The sequence below is a fragment of the Scatophagus argus genome, chromosome 19, assembly GCF_020382885.2.
Source record: "Scatophagus argus isolate fScaArg1 chromosome 19, fScaArg1.pri, whole genome shotgun sequence".
NCBI classification, from domain to species: Eukaryota; Metazoa; Chordata; class Actinopteri; family Scatophagidae; genus Scatophagus; species Scatophagus argus.
This window is the reverse complement of record NC_058511.1, coordinates 1,594,717-1,614,654: the sequence shown is the minus strand read 5'-3', so window position 1 is coordinate 1,614,654 and position 19,938 is coordinate 1,594,717. Positions and strand designations below refer to the sequence as shown.

The 19,938-nt window shown below is 43.6% G+C and overlaps 2 protein-coding genes across 6 annotated transcripts in view; one reads left to right on the top strand and one right to left on the bottom strand.

The window, feature by feature from the left end:
• The window catches only part of pax1b (paired box 1b), a 33,217-nt gene extending 20,029 nt beyond the window's left edge, over window positions 1-13,188 (bottom strand). For 2 of the 5 annotated variants that reach the window (XR_006841680.1, XR_006841681.1), the window contains exons 1-6: window positions 12,292-12,414; window positions 10,133-10,696; window positions 8,884-8,996; window positions 8,170-8,404; window positions 2,686-2,780; window positions 1,050-1,203 (exon numbers count right to left, since the gene is read on the bottom strand). Coding sequence is in view for 3 of the 5 variants with exons in the window: in XM_046373536.1 (XP_046229492.1) it covers window positions 7,318-7,388; window positions 8,170-8,404; window positions 8,884-8,996; window positions 10,133-10,696; window positions 12,292-12,298 (990 nt within the window). In the remaining 2 variants the exon portion in view is untranslated. Of the gene's footprint in view, window positions 1-1,049; window positions 1,204-2,685; window positions 2,781-6,624; window positions 7,389-8,169; window positions 8,405-8,883; window positions 8,997-10,132; window positions 10,697-12,291; window positions 12,457-13,157 lie in introns of those variants that run through there. The other 3 variants (XM_046373537.1, XM_046373538.1, XM_046373536.1) reach the window with 3 other exon arrangements.
• Window positions 13,189-16,987: 3,799 nt separating this feature from the next.
• nkx2.2b (NK2 homeobox 2b) lies at window positions 16,988-19,659 on the top strand. The gene is made up of 2 exons (XM_046373368.1): window positions 16,988-17,801; window positions 18,520-19,659. Exons 1-2 carry the CDS (start codon window positions 17,555-17,557, stop codon window positions 19,068-19,070), a joined length of 798 nt encoding a protein of 265 aa, XP_046229324.1. The 5' UTR covers window positions 16,988-17,554; the 3' UTR covers window positions 19,071-19,659.
• The last annotated feature ends 279 nt before the right edge of the window (window positions 19,660-19,938 follow it).

Below are 19,938 nucleotides of genomic sequence, written 5' to 3'. Positions count from 1 at the left end.
GAGGGACTATTTCTTTGCATGGTTGGATATCCTCCATGAGCGATGCCGTGATTGTCTTGGCTATTCTTACATGCCAGTCCCCCATCCAAAACACCCGAGCGTCCCTGAGCTGCAGTAACTCATCTCAGAGGAGATTTATGACCCCCTTCTCTCTGTCCACAAGGCACAGATTTGGACTTTCACCAACACGCTGTAACTTAAACCGTCGATTAGAACAAGCTCTTTAATCCTCCTCAAACAACAAATATCTGTTTGTCTCTCTGCTGCAGTTTGAGCACACACACACACACACACAGATAAACACACCGTCCTCCTGGTTCATAAGGTGGACGTGAGTGACCTGTGGAAACAGAGCAACTGCCCTCTGAGGAGCCTGGTCCAGCACCGGCAGGGTGGGTGGTCCGTCCACGTTTCTCCATCACGTCTCTTTACAATGACTGCAATGTGTTTGACCAATGAAGGAACATGTCTGCAGATGCATCTGTCCCTGAGGATTGGGTTTTAGGTGAGGTTACTGTTGTTTTATGTCTTTTTTCACATCGTGATGCACAAAAACACAAAGATTAGCTCAGCAAGATGTCGTTTAACTCGACATTTAACAACCCTGACGAATCACCGTTTTAACAGCAATAATTGCAATAGCAGGTTACTTTACCGACTGCAGTGACAAACCATCACGGCTCCAGCTTGCCTAACCAAACTGCGACTCACACGACGAAAGTCATTGAACAGATAGAAAGAGTGAATGTTTGTTGTAGTCTCATGCTGATGGTAGTCCAACATCATCTGAACACCAGTTATTTTTTAAATCTCACATTTTGTCAGAAAACGATCAGTGGTTAGGAAGGAAATTTAAAAGTGTGGTGCTCCAAAACATTTAAAGTTCCTCTGTTGGGACAGAAGTGAGTGTAGGAATACTCAAACCATGTTGTACGTTTGACTCCTGGTTACAGTATTCACATTAGACATTCACCCCACAGCTCCAGTGCTTAGTTACCGTCCTGCTGATATATGAGATCAACGACAACCTACTTCTAGGCTTTGCTCACCTTTTTAAAACCGGTGCCATGAAACGTCATATCAGAGCGTCCTCGTCCTCGTCCTCATCTGCTGTTCATCAGTCGTCTCCTTTAATGCCGGTCCAGAGGTTTTATTGTTGCTCTCCTCCCTCCACAGCCTCCAGGAGCCGGGTTCACCCGAACGCTGGTCGTAATCAAGTTCAAAATGTATTTAAGTGGATGAAATGATCAATTTCAGACATCCTAAAAAGATGAATGAATAATGTGAGAGCTCATACTGTAAAAATCCAGCTTTAAAAGACAGAGACGTCAGCAGAAATGTCAATTTATTTAAAATAAGCTTACTTCCAAGTACCTTTGACTACATGAGGGTACTGTTATTAACAGGGTTTTCTTTAGGTTAAATTGAATTAAGTCATTGTACAAAATGATTTATTTGATTTCATAATGCAGTCATTTATTTTGTCTGGTAAAGGCTTTCAGTGCATCAGAATAAGAACTGTTTCCACTTACTGATTGATTTAAGTCAGACATGCTGTTAATGCAGTGGTTCTCCACAAAGCAACATACAGTAACGTTCACTCTCACATTTTTAAGTTTTATTTCTGCTAATGAGTGCCGCTGTACCGCTTCAGAGCAGGTGAGGAATTTTTACTGTTTCCCCAGACTTTAGATCAAGGTGACAACACATTAACGGCCAATGAGAGCAGGAGACGCTTCAAGTGTGGTTAAAGTACAACACCTGAGATTTACTGTACTATCACACAGTCAGAACTGGGAACAGGACCTGGTCCAAGAGCTGACTCACAGATCCAAAGGAAACAACTACAGCACCCTCCGTTTCCTCAGAAGCAAACATTTCCCGACTGTCAGACTGCACTCAGAATTCATCAGACCGTCCGGATGACTGAGGCATCGGGAGAGCACAGCTTTTCAAAGTCTAAAGAAATCACTCTGAATTCATTAATGTCTCAGGCTGTGTGGGCTCGTTGCTCGATCCATTGGAAAAGGATGTTGTTTCCAAGATGAATTACAGAGATCTCACTGCTGCCAAGGAAGCAAGAAAAGTGACTACCGTGTAATTAATTCTGTTCGGTTGATGGCGAGTCATTTATTTACACAACATGACAGGATTTCTCACAGTGCTGCCATAGTTAATGCACCAACATGACTTTCAGAAAACTTTCTAAGAGTTGTTATTTCCTTTGGCTTTAAGTGGAAGTGATTAAATGTGATCGATATTGCTAAACATTGCTGTTGGAGGTGTTTAATGCTGTTAAAACTGTTAACAAGAACAAAAGTTTTAAAAAAAACTCAATTAAAGTTCAGCTAGCTAATACCTAAAGTTAACTATTGTCTGAACTGCCCTATTACTTGTTACTTGTCAGGTAACAGTTAGATAACAGTTTGCTAACAGTTTGCTAACAGTTAGCTACCAGTTAGATGACAGTTAGCTAACAGTTAGCTACCAGTTAGATGACCGTTAGCTAGCAGTTTGTTAACAGTTGGCTAACAATTAGCTACCAACTTGGTGACAGTTAGCTACCAGTTTGGTGACCGTTAACTAGCAGTTTGCTAACATTTAGCTACTAGTTTGCTGACAGTTAGCTAACAGTTCACTAACCGTTAACTAACAGGCGCTGCTTGTGTGTGTGTCCAAGCTTACCTGTAGCTCTTATTTTTCTCTTTGGTATCTTCAACTCGTTCCTCTTTGGTTCACGTTGATGAAGTGTCCTTGTCGGTTTGTGTTTAGCCTCAAGGCTAAGGAGAGAAAAGACAAGGGACTTTAATGCAGGACAGCCCAAATGTACAGAGATTGCCCATCTAGAATCATCAATAACACAATGTGAAATTGATTCAGTATAACAGGAGAATATTCTGCCTGAACTCCATTAACACATTCAGCAGTTTGAGTTATTGCTAAAACGTTTTTGTATTACGGTAACTTAAAAGCTGTGCAGAAAGCAACATCTGCAAACAACTCTCAACTGCAAGGAGCACTTTTTGTTATTCCTGTTGAATGCTGAAGAGGACAAGATTTGCCTCTCCGTATTTAAATAAATGTACAGCAGGGTCATGGGCACCAACAGAGGTCACCTGGAGGGGACAAACCTGCAAACAGGAGTCAACTGCAGACCCCCTACCAGCCTACCAGCAGGGCCAAGACCCGGGAACTGTGCGACATGAACACCGTGTTTCTACTGTTTACCAAAGGCTAAATAACCATCACCATCATAACTCCTATTTCTCATAGCTTAATCGAAAAAAGGTTCACTCAATAGAAATCGTCTGGTGCTTTGAGCCATAAACATTTACCTGACTTTACTTAAAATGTAACTGACATCCACATCAGTCTGTTTATCGGTTTGTTGCACCTGTACTGCAGCCAGCCACTAGGGGGCGATCTATATGTTTTGTCCTTACTTACGGGGAGCTCTCAGCCATTTTTACTTACAGTCAATGTGTCATTTCTGCCTTTACCCCCCTTATCTTTTTTCAGTCCTCGTCAACTGTTCACCTTCACAAACTGCCCGCCTGAGGGTTAATACTGACAACACACAGTAAGCATTTCATTGTCCCTGTGGGTTGTAGCACTGTACAACTTGTCAGAAAATCACAATTCACAACTAATATGATGTCTATGGAAAGTTGACAACGACAAAAGAACTGTAGCAAAAATAAACACAAGACTTTAGTCACCACATGAAGCTGCACAACAACGGGAGTAAATGTAACTTCCACTGTTCTTCATGGCCGTCCTGACCAGCTGCAACATGCCTGGTGAGAAGCAGAGCACAGCGGCGGCTCGGCACGCTTCACTGGTCCTTTAAAGAGGCAACCTGCGCAGGTGAAAAAAAAATTGCATGCCTTTGTGTTTGTTGAAAAAGAAATGAAAGTCTGGGGGAAAGGACAAAAGAGGTGCAGCACTGATTCTCTGTTGTTGCTTTCCTGTAGTGATAAAATAAATTATCTTGTTAACTGAAGGCCTGAAGCATCAGCAGCATGATGCCTTCAGGCACCAGGGGAAAGATCCATCACTTCCACTGTACCGTGAAACCTGAGATTTTTACCTACCTTAGCTTAAGCTCTCCTCCCCGTGGGCCCAACTATTTTAAAAGACTTCTGGTGTTAATCCTCAGGTCAAATATTGTGAGAGTTTGTGTTAATGTGTCTGAGCCCAGATCCTCCCTTTAGATCCTGAAGGGAGCATTAACAGATCAGCAGCACAGGATCTTTGGTTTATGACCTGTTGGGCAACAGAAGGGCGTCAAATGATGGATGTCTTTCGGGAACTCGTTGCCTATTCATTCCTGATCCAGCACATGTTGTTCAATGAAAACCTTCCTGGTTTGTTTCCTTGCAGCCTGCAGCACTTTTTCATTTATTTGTCTTTCCTTCAACCTGCCCATTTGTCTATACATCGAGCAGCTCATGGTTCCCTCCAATCCTACCAGTCTGTGCATCAGGCTGCTGCTGTTCTTCAGAGCTCATCATGAAGGTAAAAAGTACATCAGCCCTGAAGTGCAAAGCACAGCAGCTCTGGTGAGGCTGAAAGTGTTAATGCTTCACGGTCGCGTTTCGTGATTTTAGGGTTAGGCCCTGTGTGGACGTTATTGGTGTGGAGAGGAGGGGTGGAGGGTGTCTCGTCTTTGTCTTTCTGCTGCAGAAACAAATTCTTCCCACTTTCTCTGCATGAATCTGTGAAAAACCATCACACTCGCTACGGCCACAATGGGCGGGCCTCCGATAAACATCTGCACCAAGCTACTCAGGTGGCACAATCACCGGCCGCCATCAGCAACAACACAAAACGCCAACGATAAGACAAAGAGGAGCTGACGCGTTGGCCACAGAATGTGAGGGGGCAGCAGCGAAACTCTTTCATGGGAGCGTTTGAAGTTAAATATAGCGTGTCAGCAGGGTGTGTGGCAACTTGGGCCACAGTCAAATAGTTCAGATGGTATTTCTGATTCTCCATACAGCACGAACCTGCTCCCTCCTTCCTCTCAGCTTTGTTACGTCTGTCTGTCAGCGCCCGTCCAGCAGCTGTTCATTGGAGATGCTATCGGACGGCAAACACACGGTTTTCTTCTGGTCAGATCTGTGGGAACCATCTCTCATGTGGCCCAGTGAACCAGTTGCGTTTGTGCTTTGTCGCTGTTATCTGACAAACATCGTGTCTCTCTTTACGAATGCTTTCTGGGCTTTTTAATTTTGTGACATCTGACTTTTGATTAAAATGATATGTGATGGTTTCTGAACTGAAGAATCTTCTGCAGACGTCACAGAAACATGAAAAGAAGAACAACAATCTGGCGTCTTAGGGCAGTTTTCGTTCATTGGTCACGTGGTCACGTGTACAGAGGGCTCTGAGGCTGGAGAACAGAGGAGTTCCTCTGTCTGACGAGTTGAACTGTGGTACCTGATGCCTGCAGCAGGAAGCACAGTTTTTTGTTCTGCAGCCATTTGCCAGGGGCGGGGCTTTGCCCAAGGCCACGGTACACTGGCAAAGACTGCAGCCGAGCGTTAAGATGAAACCTCACGGCGTGTCAGTCACGCAATCTGTGTGAGGTGTTAACAACGTCCAACTGTGGACTGTGACCGATCACACCAACTGAAGCCTGACTGATTCTGAATATCAAGTCACGTTCACTTTGTCAGCATGTTCATGAACAGTTTGTCCATTTAATATTCTTTTTCAGTGACTGTTTATCAAAGCTCCACAGTCAAACATGTTCTGAAATGCTCATGTCAGAGTGAAAGAAGCTTGTAACTTCAGCACTGTGGGACTGCACGAGTTGGAGCCCGACAGCTCGCTGTGGTTTCACACTCGACTTGTTCTGCTGCCCTCCTGCACAGGAACTACGGCAAGCGCAGAGGGTCAAAAGTGAAGCAGAAGCTGGTCTGTGAAGTGTCTGGATAATAACTCTTTTTCTTTTGCAGACACGTGGATCTGGTGCTTCGTCTGATAGTTTGTCATATCCTTTAATGTTCATCCCAACGAGTCCGAGCTGTAAGTCCAGATTGTTGTAGACAGAAATCTGCTGACTCACTGAGCGAAGCACATGACAGGAACGAGAACGAGGACTCAGCCGGCTTCCCAAATGTCTCACACGCTCCCTCAGAACAATGACCTGATGTTTGCTCTGTCAGTCCACGTCTCAGCGCGACTCAGATTGTTCAGGTATTAACAGACGGCGTCTGTTGACTTCACGCTGTTTGCTGATGGATCATCTAACGCCTTTTTACTTCATCTGCAGGAAGCTTCTCCTGACCTGCAGAGTCCAGAACCTGAGCTGCTTCTCCAGGTTAACTCAAACGTGTTTTAGATCCAACCAGTGTTAACAACAACTTAAGTGAAAGCATGTTAGTATAATCGGGAAAAATGTACTTCAAGTATTGACAAAAGCGCAGTGAAAAGCCCTCTGTGAGTATATGATATCAGCAGGTTATGACTGATGAAATCTTCAGTGGCCAAAGAAAAAATACATTTATTATTGTTGTATAAAACCCTGGATTACCTTCAGTGTGTATAAATATGTGAGCAGTACTGTGTCTGTGTGTCTTGGACACATAAAAGATCTTATAAAAACTTTTTAGTAGCTGAAGTTAAAAATATATTTTTATTATCATATTTCTGTTATTCTGCTCCGCTCCGACATCTGGAAAACTTGTCCTGTTGAACCACTGACGTTCAGTTTCCATTGCACGTCTTTATTTAAGCACAATCGTAGAAAAAATATATTTACAGCTTTACCAATACATTTTACATTTCCAAATCAAGTTAAACATCCCTTTCATGACAAAAAAAGTGGAGAAAGAAATATATGAAGCATCAAGCATCAGTTCAAACAGGTGATGAGAAGTTTGACTCTCATGTCTGTTCAATATAAAGCCAGCAGCCAGTTAGCTTAGCTTAGCACAAAGCGCGGAAACAGCTGGACGGGTCTGTTCAAAGCTCACCGATTCTCACATTATATCTCGATCGTTTAATCTGTATGAAAACTGAAGTGTAAGAACACTCGTTTGCTGTTTTGTGGGTCCAGATAAAACGTGGAATCAATCTCCTTGCTTAAAAGAAGAGTATTTCCTAAAATGTAGAATCATTTCTTTCAAACCGTGTTGGCTGAAACACAAATGGTTTTGTGTGTTTCCTGCGAGACACGTCGCTCTGCGGCTCATCGTGGGAAACTGGAATAAATCACTGAATGAAGAACTGAAAAAGTCATCACTGCTCAGAAATAAAACCTGACGGCCTCCCAGCGTCAGGTCGTCTTCTCGTGGTCTGTCGGCGTCGTCACGAAGCTGAGGACAACCTGTGAGCGGCGTGAGGATGTTTGTACAGAGGACTCTGAGGTTTCCTGTCCTCTGGAGGAAACAGCAGAGATAAAATCACTTAGCACCAACATCAACTTCTGGGTGATTTCAGCAAATCAAAACAAGCTGCCGTCCACCAAACCTTTTTCAGCCATTTTGAAAAAGAGGAGAGGATTTCATGACAGACTGTCAGTCAGTCAGACTGAGCTCAGGTGAGCTCTTTTCTCCACCAGGTTGAACTCAGGTGATCTTTGTGTGTTCGCCGAGCTTTGTGAGGAACTAACGAGGCCTGAAGATCAGATTTGTGATCATGACTCAGAACTTTTCTGGTTAAAATCACTGCTGTAATCATTTAGTGAGAAAATCACAAACCGTTAAAGTTAGATGAGTCTGTGACGTGAACCTGGAGAAGCAGAATTTTCTCCGACTGGCTGATGTGGCTGAGCTCGGGTTAATCTGGTTAATCTGGTTAATCTGGTTAATCTGGATGTGGTCCTTCATATCAGCAGTATTTTGTCCCCGAGCCACATTCAAACCAAAGACTTTTTTAAAACCACAGGCAGGAGCTGCGTCTCCGCTGTGAACAGGAGTGGTTGTTGCATTAATCGGGAAAAAAAAGCCCCTCAGCTGAGGTTTTACAGTTTAACTTTTTGCTGAGGCTTTTTAGATGACACACTCTGAGTTTTGTGAATTTCACTCAGACTGCAAACTTCCTGTTCTCCCCACTCGAACAGCTCAAAAAGCTGTGATCTAAATAACGAGGGTCTATCAGGTCATCGCTGTGGACACAAAACATCTGGATCAGGTCTGCTGATGTTTAGCTCAGTCTCACCGTCTCTTTGTGGAAGTTTAAAAGAAGATGCGGCGTGGAAATCGGCGGCCACCGGCGGCGCTGCGGGGCCAGAACGGGCCGGACTCTGAGGCAGACCGGGACTTAGGCCGGAGGACTGGGGCTGCCAGTGGTGTCCCGGGCTCATGTAGTTGGCTGCCGGGCCTCCGTACACGCAGTACTGGTTGGGTGGAGAATACGCACAAGCTGAGAAATAACCAGGAAGACTGGACGAAGACTGAGGACGGAAAGAAAAGGACGTTAACGTTCAAATCCACCCAGGAGTCCATTCAGGGCAGACTTTTAATACAACAAGTCAACAACAACAAATACGTTCATCAGCCCAGGAGTCCATGAAAATCATGAATATCCACAATGACAGACATGTGACAGACCCAACAGGAACACTAAAATGTCCTCACTTTGCTCACAAAATCCTCCTAATTTGCTAAATTCCTGACTTTCACTCACATCCCAAACTTAACTAAAGTATTTGTATATCAAAATATAAAACATCTGCACGTCTCCATCCTGTCTGTTGTGTCTGTTGTCCAAATTCAATCATTTCTATCAATTTATATCTACAAGCCCTTAATTTGGCTTTTACTTTTTTTATTCTGTTTTCACCTGTTTTTACAGTGAACTGAACTATCACAAACATAAGATATTAACACGTTTCTGCGTGTGTGTTTACGTTTAGTCATGTAAAACACAAACCTGCGGTGACTCGCTGTTGGTTTTCTCCCCTCCGCTGATCCCGGAGGGACACGGTCTCAGACTAGTCCGGCTGGTCCAGTCCTCCATCTTAGCCGTGTGCCCATCAGGCAGTGCTGAAACACCATTTTAACAAATAATAATTTCATTGATTTAAAAACACCTCACATGTTTCTTCCCCATCAGCCTTCATCATCATTTGTCTTTTCTCTGCGACTCGGCTGAATTCCAAGCTGATTTTATTTATTTCTTTGTTTTGTTTCCTCCATATCTTCTTGGTCACGGTTCATATTTTTGTTAAAAACTTTTCACTCTCTTCATTTTCACTTTCACACTCTGAGGCTGATAGATTCAGTTTACAGGTTTGTTTGTGTTCTGCTTCAGAGGGCAGACTGACTGATCCTAAAACAGATAAAAAAGTAGATTCAGAAACAGCAAAACGAAATAAAAGGAACAGAAAAGCAAAAGCTGCCTCACAAAAAGTGCATTTCAGAACAATTTCAATTCAGTGCCCAACAGGAAAGTAAAAAATAAAGTTTTGTTTGGCTCACTGATGGGATTTTATTCCTTTAGTTGTTGATGTTAAAGATAAATTTGTGCTTTTGCTTTTCAGGGGGAATCACTCACATCCACACCTCAGATGTGTTCACAAAACTGTACGTTTACACGAAGGCAGTACTGAAGTACACATTATGTACATGTCAACATTCACTTGTTTTAACGCGTGGGTCCGATGCGGATGACGTTTCTCTGTGGTTGTTGTAAATTCAGTCTGGTCAATAATGTAAAAGAAAAGATCTGTAGGTATGAACAATGTCTTTAAGCGTAAATCAGTTGGATCACAGCCCAAATAAAAAGGTTTCTATTATTTAATGTGTGAGTCTTCTCACTCGGTGTGTGTAGAAGTTCACTAAAGTTTGACTTTGTGTATGAAAGCCTTCAAAAAGTGACCTCATCGCTGGTGTCTGTGCACACTTAGCTTTAAAAAATCATTTCAACGTTTCCTGAAACCGAAAACACCACCTCCTCCTCCACCTGTTCCGACAGGTGAGCTCGGGCTTCAGACTTTTAGCCCGACGCTTTGGTTTTTCAGGGTTAAAACTTATTGGATAATTTTGATATCCTGAAATTCAACATGTTAAAGTCGGGCTGCTTTGAGAACAACATGAACAAACGCAGTGAACAGCAGAGCAGCTGAATGTCTCAGAACCATGAAACCTGTGTGGCTCAGCAGCAAAGTGTCTCCACCGACCTGCAGGGTCCACGAAGGCCCGGATGCCCAGGATGTCGTGCCAGCTCCGCGGCAGGCCGACGTGTCCCGCGGGGCCGCTGCCGGTCCTGGTCCGGGTGTGGGGGGCGCACGGGTAGACGTGTCCGTGCTGGAGCTGAGCCGCTTTGTGGCCCTCGTGGGCCTGTGGAGGAGTCCCGATTTTATTCCTGAGGATGCGGCTGATGGAGCTGACGGACGGCAGGTTGTACTTGTCGCACACGCCGTCCGACAGCAGCCGGTCCCGGATCTCCCAGGCGAACATGCCCGGGTCGCCCTGCTTGTAATCCCGGATGCTCCTCACCACGGCGGGGGTGGTGACCCGCGGCTTGCTGCCGCCGATGGCCCCGGGCAGGATGGAGCCGGTGTCGTTGTAGCGGGCCAGGATCTTGGACACGCAGCCGTGGGAGACCCGCAGCTGGCGGCTGATGTCGCAGGGCCTCATGCCGAGCTGGGCCAACTCCACGATCCGGAGCCGCACCGCGTTGGGCAGCGGCCGGCCGTTCACGAACACCCCGCCGAGCTGGTTCACCTCCCCGTAGCTCTGCTCTGCACGCCGGGGACAGGAGGACGGGGGTTAGTCCGGGTTTTATCCCGGGTCAGCGTCGTCTACATCACTAAGCGGTCTCAGCCTCAGCGGCGGAACAAACACACAATAACACGAAAAGAAAAACGTTTGCTCCTGTTTTTTCTTCATACTAAATCGAACTTCATCGAAGTCATTCAGAAGGTGAAGGAGACAAATTAGCTGCCAGATGTTTTTGTTTTTAAAAGCTCGAATTAATCAAAAATTAAAAGCAGGTTTAATCTTTCTTTCTTTAATGTTTCATGTCAGCCCAAACATCTTCTCACTTCTGATTATTTGATGACTTTTGCTGATGTGGTAATTATTAACCCTAGAACACTAACGTTAAAATTAGTAACACCATCACTAACGTTGGGTATATTTTACCCGATATAATATCTCGGATAAAATACAGTTTATCACACCAGCGTTCATCATGCCATATAGGACACACAGTGACCACCTCTTGGTTTTTCTTTCACAGCTGTACTGAGCACACATTTGGTCCAAAGTATCAACACATCCCTTCATTTGGTTGTAAAATTCGATCACTTCAAAATTGTGTGGGTGAAAATCACCCGACGTTAGTGTATAGGGTTAAACAGAACAGAAACAAATTATTAAACATGACAGTACAACATCTAAACATTTGTCGTGTTCATTTCCTGTTCTGTCGATGAGGCAGATGATTTTCACTAAAGGCCTCATTAGTGTTGATCATTTCGGTTTCAGCTTCATTCAAATCTGAACCACTGAAGCAACCAAAAGTTGCATTTTTGTGTTTCTCATCGGATTATAATTGAAAACCTGCTTTAGTCCAGTAAACAGGCCTCAAAAACACGAATTAATCGGAATAATTTTCATTATGTGTCAGACTCCCAGCTCATTCAGGAGGAAACGTTTAAACGCTTCAACTGAAACGTTTGGAATAACAAAACAGTCGATTTCTCTTTCCAGAAGAGTAAACCTCTGAAACACCTGCAGTGTGACAGCAGATTCAAGTTTCTGTGGATGAGAAATTTAAATTTCTGGACAAAATGAATGCAGCACGAATTAAAGTGTTTCTGCTTTGTCTCCATCTGATTTGCAGACATGCAGGACTCAAAGTCTCCTCCTGTTTGGGTGAATCTGTAGTTCACAACTTCAATCTTAACCTCTAATTTTTTATAGAAAAAAAACACATGATTAGAGTGACACGTATTTCATTTTGCTCCCACTTATTGCCTGCATTTATCTGTTTTTTTCTGGAGTTCACGTTAAATAAATTTACATTTAGGATCAATGATGCAACTGAAAAACTTTTCCCAGATTGAGGCTCTTATATTTTATTTCCATGTTACATAGTTTTCTACTAAACTACATTACAGCCAATCTGAGTTTGTAAAAAAAAAAAAAGAAAAAATAAACTCCAGAGAATAATAATTTGATTCATTAATGAATCAACACGAATCGCTGGAGTTGAATTCCGTGTTGCTGATGGCCTTAAGGACTCTGATCTCCATTTTCCTATGAGGACGCGCCAACAAATCAACTTCTCCATAAGAAAACACCCAAAGTGGACAGTAAATTTCCATCTAACCTGACATGAATTCACTCTTCCTCCCTTTCGTGTAAAAGTTCAGTTTTTGTCGTCTCACCCATCAGCTGCTGTCCACAGCGTCTCACTGCTCCACCATCCAGTGCTCCAACTGCAGCCTGCGGTGATCTGAATCATCTCCTCCTCCTCCTCCTCCTCCTCCTCCTCCTCCTCCTGCGGTACAAGTCATATTATCATTGTTTCCTGTTTGCACTGTAAACCAAGAATCTTTTGGCTTCCGCACACAGAAGAACGAGGGCTCCTGAAGGGCTCTTTGGTGAGTTTAAAGCTGGGCCCAAGTCCACGTTGACACGTAACTGTTTCACCCAGCAATGCTGCATGCACACAAAGTAAGGGATCCCACTGATCAAGTCACTCAAGTAATTTGAAAAAGAAGAAATTACAATCTTCACTCTGAGTCAGCAGTAACACCTGAACGCCACATGCTGAGGCTGGGTGTCAGCGGAAGGCAGGTTACACACGGAGAAATGGGTGAAATCTCACTAAAGGTTATAGAAAAACATGTGAAATTGTTATCTTGCAGTAACCTAATGAACAGTTAAAACAGCCTGCTAACCGTAACGGATAAAGAGCTGACTAGTTAGCTCAAGCTAAAGGGTAAACAGCTGGAATAGTTTGCCAAAGGTGAAGAAAAAAATGGTTGAAATATTTTTTGCAAAATGAAATAAACAGCTGACTCATACTATAGTACTATATATATCAATACTCAGCTAAAAGTAGCATAATGGATAAGCAGTCGAAACAGTTAGCTCAGTGTAGCCTAACAGATAAACCGTTGAAAGTGAGCAGCTGAGATAGTTAGCTAAGTTAGCTAAGATCTAAACTGGACGTCCAGCCAGTGAACGCACCTGCACATGAGCGCAGCTGAGATTAATTCAGTGTGTAAACGGTGATGGAGTTTCGCTCATAACGTTACTGCTCACACGCTGTGTATAACACTGAAGTGACTCAGGTTTATCGCTTGTACGAGCTGAAGAGCAGCGCCTGAACGTCTCATTAGCCGGCAGTGTCAGTGCTGCCTGAATCACAGTGACGGGCAGGAAGGTGTTTTCACAAGCAGAGCATGAGAACAATGTGAAGCACCACACTTAAACTCTCCCACACTGACTCTGCATTTGAAGGCATCTTAGCCTATTCTTTAATGCAATAGCGCCCCCTTTTGGAATATTTCTTGCATCACGTTTAGTTTCCTCTCAAAACTCAGCTGTCAAATAGTTTTTTAAATGTGGTGGAATATAACTTCAACCTTTCAAGGTAAAACTTTATTTTAAATGTCTGTAAATTCCAAATAATTTCCAAGTAATCTGATAATAATTTTAGGCAGGTTCAGTTTGTACTTTTCCAGTCAATGAATTCTAATTAACTGCCAAGCTGGTATGTAAACTTATTTTAGTCTGTTAGTCACGACAGAAAAGTCAGTTTGACATGCAAAAATGTTAAATTTGCCTGAGACAAGCAAACGATCAAACATTGATAAAGAATATAACCTTTCAAATAATAAATGAATGATGGATGAATATTTTTAGGAATAAATGGAGCAGGAAGCCAACAAACGCTTTCAAACGCGACACAGCTGACTAAACAAAGATAATAAATCAAATGATTTAGTACCAAATTACACGTAGGTCTTTTTCGGGGGTAACTTTAAAGAAATGTAGAGAAAATAATTAGAATAACAGAGATAAAGTAAAAAATAAAAAGTGTTAGATAGTGATAAAAGAATGAAATTATTGTGAGCTGCACACACAACTTCCTCCCAGCCCTTTCAAAATAAAGGAAGAATCAAAGCAACATAATTATTCTGATTACAATAAGTGATTAAATTAGATTAATAACACAGTTTCCAATTTGCTCACCTTCAGGATTGTAGAAAACCTAAACTACACGTGTGAAATCTGATCATGTTTTGTATTTTTCCTCACCTGTTGCTCATGTCTTCCTTCTCTTCCTCTGTAGGTTTTGTAGAAGCTGACTGCGCTGAGCTGCAGTTCCTCAGTCTGACGGCGGGGGGCAGTCTGAGCTCAGGGTCGAACGCAGGGTGTAACTGCTCTAAAGCGGCAGTCCACTGAGCATGCGCAGAAGCTGCTGCTTCCTGCTGCCTCTGCAGTCTGTGTGGAGGAAGAGGATATAAAAGTTTAAATTATTGTGGATGTTGTGTTCAAGCCCTCAGTGACAACTTGTGTTGTTCTTTTAGAAAACTGACATCTAAACAGAACAACAGAATAAATAAAAGATTTTTTTCTGTTTTGAATTTTACTCTTATGTTGTTTTATGAATTTAATTTATTTAGTGTTTTTATTTTCATGAGCTTTTATCATTTGATTAGATGTAATATATTTTATCAGCTCTGATTGCTTGTTTTTAATTATTTGGTTTAAATGACAGTAATACTGAAATAAATAAAATCTGTTTCCATCAACATTTATATTCAATTATTTATTATTTTATTTTTCTATCATCTTAATTTTACTTTTACTTTATATTTATATTTAATTTATTTACCTGTCTACATTTTAGTTATTTTAATTTAGATTTTTCTGGATTTTTTAAATTTTAGATTATCTTAATTTTAGCTCATTTTTCTGATATATTTAACTGTCTCATATTAAGTTAAACGTGGTCCCACTTTATTACATTTATTTGTTGAACTTGTGTTTTATGAATTAACAAAGAGGTCACATTATTACACTCGTTTAGGTTAAATCAGCTCAGGGTAGCTGATAACCGTGTGTGTGTGTGTGTGTGTGTGTGTGTGTGTGTGTGTGTGTGTGTGTGTGTGTGTGTGTGTGTGTGTGTGTGTGGTCATGAATGTAGAAGCCAGTCTATTGAAGGCAGCAGTCTGAATACCATGACAACTCCCTGCAGCCTCACATGTATTCCAGCAGTGAGTGAGAGTGTGTGTGTGTGTGTGTGTGTGTGTGTGTGTGTGTGTGTGTGTGTGTGTGTGTGTGTGAGTGTGTGTGTGTGTGTGTGTGTGTGAGGCCATTCTAAAGTGTTCAGGGGGAATAAATGGGATAAATGCGGAGGCTGTGCGGCCTTTGTGGCTGTCGGCTCGTCGTGTGTTTGTTTGCAGAGTTCGACCACCCAGCAGGATTCAACACACACACATTGAAAGCTCAGCTCATTGTCACGCACATCACACACACACACACACACATCACACACACACAGCAAAGTGGAAACCAAAACTTAACCCGACACACAGATGCTGCAGTAAAAACCACAAAAGTCGAGAAGAAGTCGGCGGCGGAGATGTTTTCTGAATCCTTTAAAATCTGGCACTCGAGTCTTATTTTGTCTTTAAACACGAGACAACCGTGGTGACGTCACCCCAAACCTTCTCAGAGCAGCCTGAGTTGTTCACGGTCAGAAACACAAAACGAGACAGAAGAAGGCCAGTCGCCTTCACCGGAAACAGAAAGTTTCTGGTCTGATTTTAAAAACCACAGATTCAGCATCTTACGGTGCATCCGAGCTTAAAGCAGACCTCATCACCTCCAACGTGTGCAAAGGTGAAATTAAATCCTGGTGAAGGTGCTGCAGGATGAGCAAAGCGCGTTGTTTCTGTCAGATTGCATCCAAATCGTGCGTAATGCGCTCTGCACACAACGTGTTTCCTCCAGCGGAAGCTCTGAGGTCACTTTGTCTGCGCTCCTGTGGGTCACTGAGGACATGAATCTGATGTTAAATGAACACATGAAGGGTCACAGGAGTCACAGAGATGGAGGAAACACTCTGATCCTTTACTGAAGCCAACACAAATGGGCAATCAAAAGAGCAATGAGTGTTAACCAGGTGCAGGAATAATTTAACTCGTGGGACAGCAGAGATGTGAGCTGAGCTGAACTGAACTGTGTGTGTGTGTGTGTGTGTCAGTGAGTAAATCAGCTGGTGTGTAAACACTTAGTCTTCATCTGCTGCTTGAGTTAATCCTCACCACAAACACTGAAACACACTCAAACACTCGCCGAGTCTTTGGTGTTTCCGTACTTACTTGTCATCTTAAATGTAGTGATTTCTCAAGGGAGTTTTGTACACAGCGAAAAAATGTGAGCGACATCTCGAAGCTTAAGGCACTGATTTATCCGTTTTAATGTGAATCTGGGTTTTTACGGGTACTTTACATGGTCTACCAGCGGGACAGGAAGTGTAATATAAATGTTTAAAGGAGTTGTGGAAAACCAGAATGTAAAGTGTGTGTTGGGAGGATTTTATGAAAACATCATTTCAGTGCTGGTTGTTGTGTCTCATTGTGAGCATTTTGCAGTGCGGGATCCCTTAATGTTTGCATCAGTTGCTGATGGGACACTTTTCATTGTGGCACCGTACCGATTAAAACGCTTCACCTTGGCTGAAAACGTAACATCACCGTCGTCAGTCCTGCGTGCTGGAACAGGAAATTTAACACACTATTACATTATATCACATTATTACATTATATCACATTACTACATTGCTGTAGGAACAATAATAAATAAAAAGTGGCAGGGAATTAGTTTGAAAATGTTTAATTTGTGTGTGTGTGTGCGCGCGCCTTGTTTAAATTTGACATGTTTATGCCGTAATTAATAATTATATGGCTGATTCAGTATTTAATTTTTGGTGTATGGACGAAGATCTAAACGGCAACAGGATTTACATTTAAAAAAGTAAAATTAAATGAAAGGAGTTAATTGTTTGTATTTTTCATTTCAGAATTGTTTTCACTTTGTGCCAAACTCGGCGTTCTGATGAGGCCAACGTGATCAGCAGGCACATTTTCTGTTGCAGTTTGGCGCTGCACGGATCTCATAACGCACTGGTCTCCTCAGCCTTCAGCCTCGTTAGCGCAAACAGGAAGCGCATGAGTGACTGACAGGCCTGAATGTAAACGAGTCGCTTCTTTCTGTAATCCTGCATCGTTACGCATCCACCTCCTCCCTGAAGCTCCAACTGCGTGGCTCCTAATGCGCTGCTCCCGGTTTTCTCACACCCTCCTCCACTTGACCCCCAGGACCCGCCTCCGGCCGTTAAAAGGGACGGAGGACACGCTCCGTCTTCATGTCTTCCCTCATGTATTTTTCATGCTGTTAAACCCTCTCCGGTCGGCCCGTGCAGCTCCGGGCTCCCGCTCCGCCTGACGACATTCATGGACCCAAACCCTCGGCTGTGTGCTCCTCTTTGACGGGCTGCAGCGGCTGACTCATCCGGGGCGCGTCGTGGAACTTTCACTTCCCATCCATCCGTCGCTTCTGCTCCCCGCGTCATGTCTTTTGGCACCAACACCAAAACTGGCTTCTCCGTGCGGGACATCCTGGACCTCCCTAACCCGACAGGGAGATGCGGCTCCGGGACCGAGGAGGCCGAGGAGGACGACACCGAGGAGGCCTCCGCGGTGGTTCCAGGGCCGGAAAACGCGCAGAAATTTGGATTTAGCGGCAGGAGTTTCCGCGAGCGCGGCGGCGGCGGCGGCGGCGGCGGCGGAATCTACGGCAGGTGGAGCCGCCGAGCCGGTAACCTGCACTTCTCACGTGAGGAGGCTTTTAGAGACTAAGCAAATACAAATAAGATGGAAAACGTAGTATATTAATATCACATGTTGGCCTGCCTAATTTCTCACTCTTGAATCTCTTCTGGTCCTGCGTAATCAGTAAACAACACTAAATTGTATTATTTAATCTGCTCAAAATATAATTAACCTACTGGTCTACGTCAGATAGGCTATTCAGTAAATTCATCTTCTGTTTTACTTGTACTAAAATGCTAAAAAAAAAAAAAAACTGCCATCAGATGATCATTCATTCCTCTGGCAGCCTCACACATCCGTGCGCAACTGGAAAGCGACTCTTTGTCTCCCTCATCTTACATTAACTGCATTATTTGTTTTTATCTGTAATCAGACTATAAACCGCGGCCTTGTTATCAGGTCTGATGTTAACTGTTGAACCCAGAACCCCAGTCCAAAGTTGTTGCTCATGTTTAGTTTTTATCCTAAACTAGTGCAGCTGTCCAACCCTTCACGTTCAACATAAAAATCCAGTTTTTGCTAAGGGAGTTCTGCACGGGGCTTTTCCCCTGAGCAGCTTCAGGGTATTTCTGTGCAAACAGAATCAGACGAAACGCGCTGAGATGGAATCATTTGTGTTAGTCTGTTTATGAAGTTCTCGTGGTTGAACAGTTTATCTTCTGTTGTGCAACAGTAATCAGATTACTTTTCCTGTCTCCCTGCAGTAGGCCTACACGGACTTTTAGAGTCTCGTACCGAGCCCAAATCTCCCGAGCTCTCCACGGACGAGTCCCCAGACGCGGAGCGGGATCCGGCGCGCGGCGCGGCGCAGAAGAGCCGCGGCAGGAAGCGGCGGGTGCTCTTCTCCAAGGCGCAGACCTTCGAGCTGGAGCGCCGCTTCCGGCAGCAGCGCTACCTGTCCGCCCCGGAGAGGGAGCACCTGGCCGGGCTGATCCGACTCACCCCCAACCAGGTGAAGATCTGGTTCCAGAACCACCGCTACAAGATGAAGCGGGCTCGGAGCGAGTACAGCCTGGAGGCACTGCAGCTGCTGCCGCCCGCACGGGTCGCCGTCCCGGTCCTGCTGCGGGACGGGAAGCCTTGCGACAGAATCACAGCGCAGGACCTGGAGGCGACCTTCAGGTCCGGCCTGGGTCTCCCTCTGTGTGCCTACTCTCCTCTGCTGCACCCGGCCTACGGTCCGGACCGCCCAGGGCTGCCACAGCAGCATCCGGGGGTGCAGCAGCTGGCGCACGTGTACCACTGGAGCTGGTGAAGCCCGGGCCAGAACTCTTTGTGAGGATCCAGTCCCCACAGCAGAAGTCCAGTTCGGCCTTGAAATGAGGGTTTGTTTCCCCAGATTAGACTTCACTGAATCATAAATGCCTCTATTGGAAAAGTCAGAAAAATCCATCTTTTTTGAATGGAGTTTGGTATACATATCAACATTTGTTTTCCCCCACAAAAAGTATTTTCCAGAAAGGATGAATGTCTCAAAACAAAGCAGAATAAATCGTGCCACATGAAAAAATTAAAAACAAGGTTAAAGCACAAGTTTTTTTCTGGTGGTGTCTGGTTTAGTGTGTAGCCTCTTTTAATTCAAATAATCAGTTTCAAGGCTTTTGTTTCGTGTAACAGCGGACTTCCTGCACAAAATGAGCTTTTTTTCTGTCTCGTACAGCTTGACTGATTTTCATTTTAAACTTCAGAGGTGACTGCGGACTTTGTTTCCGCGCTCAGACGCACAGAACGTCTAAAACCAAACTGCTAAAAAGACTGCAGTGAAACTGATCGGAGAGCAGATCAAACCGAACATTTTCTCTCTGCGGACGTTTTGCTGTGGTTGTTTTCGTTGTTTTTCTTTTTCTTTTCTTTTTTTTTGCAAAAGTTTCACTTTTAACGCGAAAGGAAAATGTTTCCGTGTGTTTTCTAAATCTATTTATAATGTTGACCGGTGAGTTGTTTTGTAATAAGTTGGATATTTATGCTGGTGAATAAACGTTGGCGCAGGTGTGAGTGGTTTGACTGAATTTAATCAGCTGAATATTAATGATGAGGTTCTTTGCAGAGAAATGATCTTTTTTTAAGTCAAGTATGTGAGCAAAATGAACTTTATCTTTTAGTTTCAGTGATTCATTATTCAA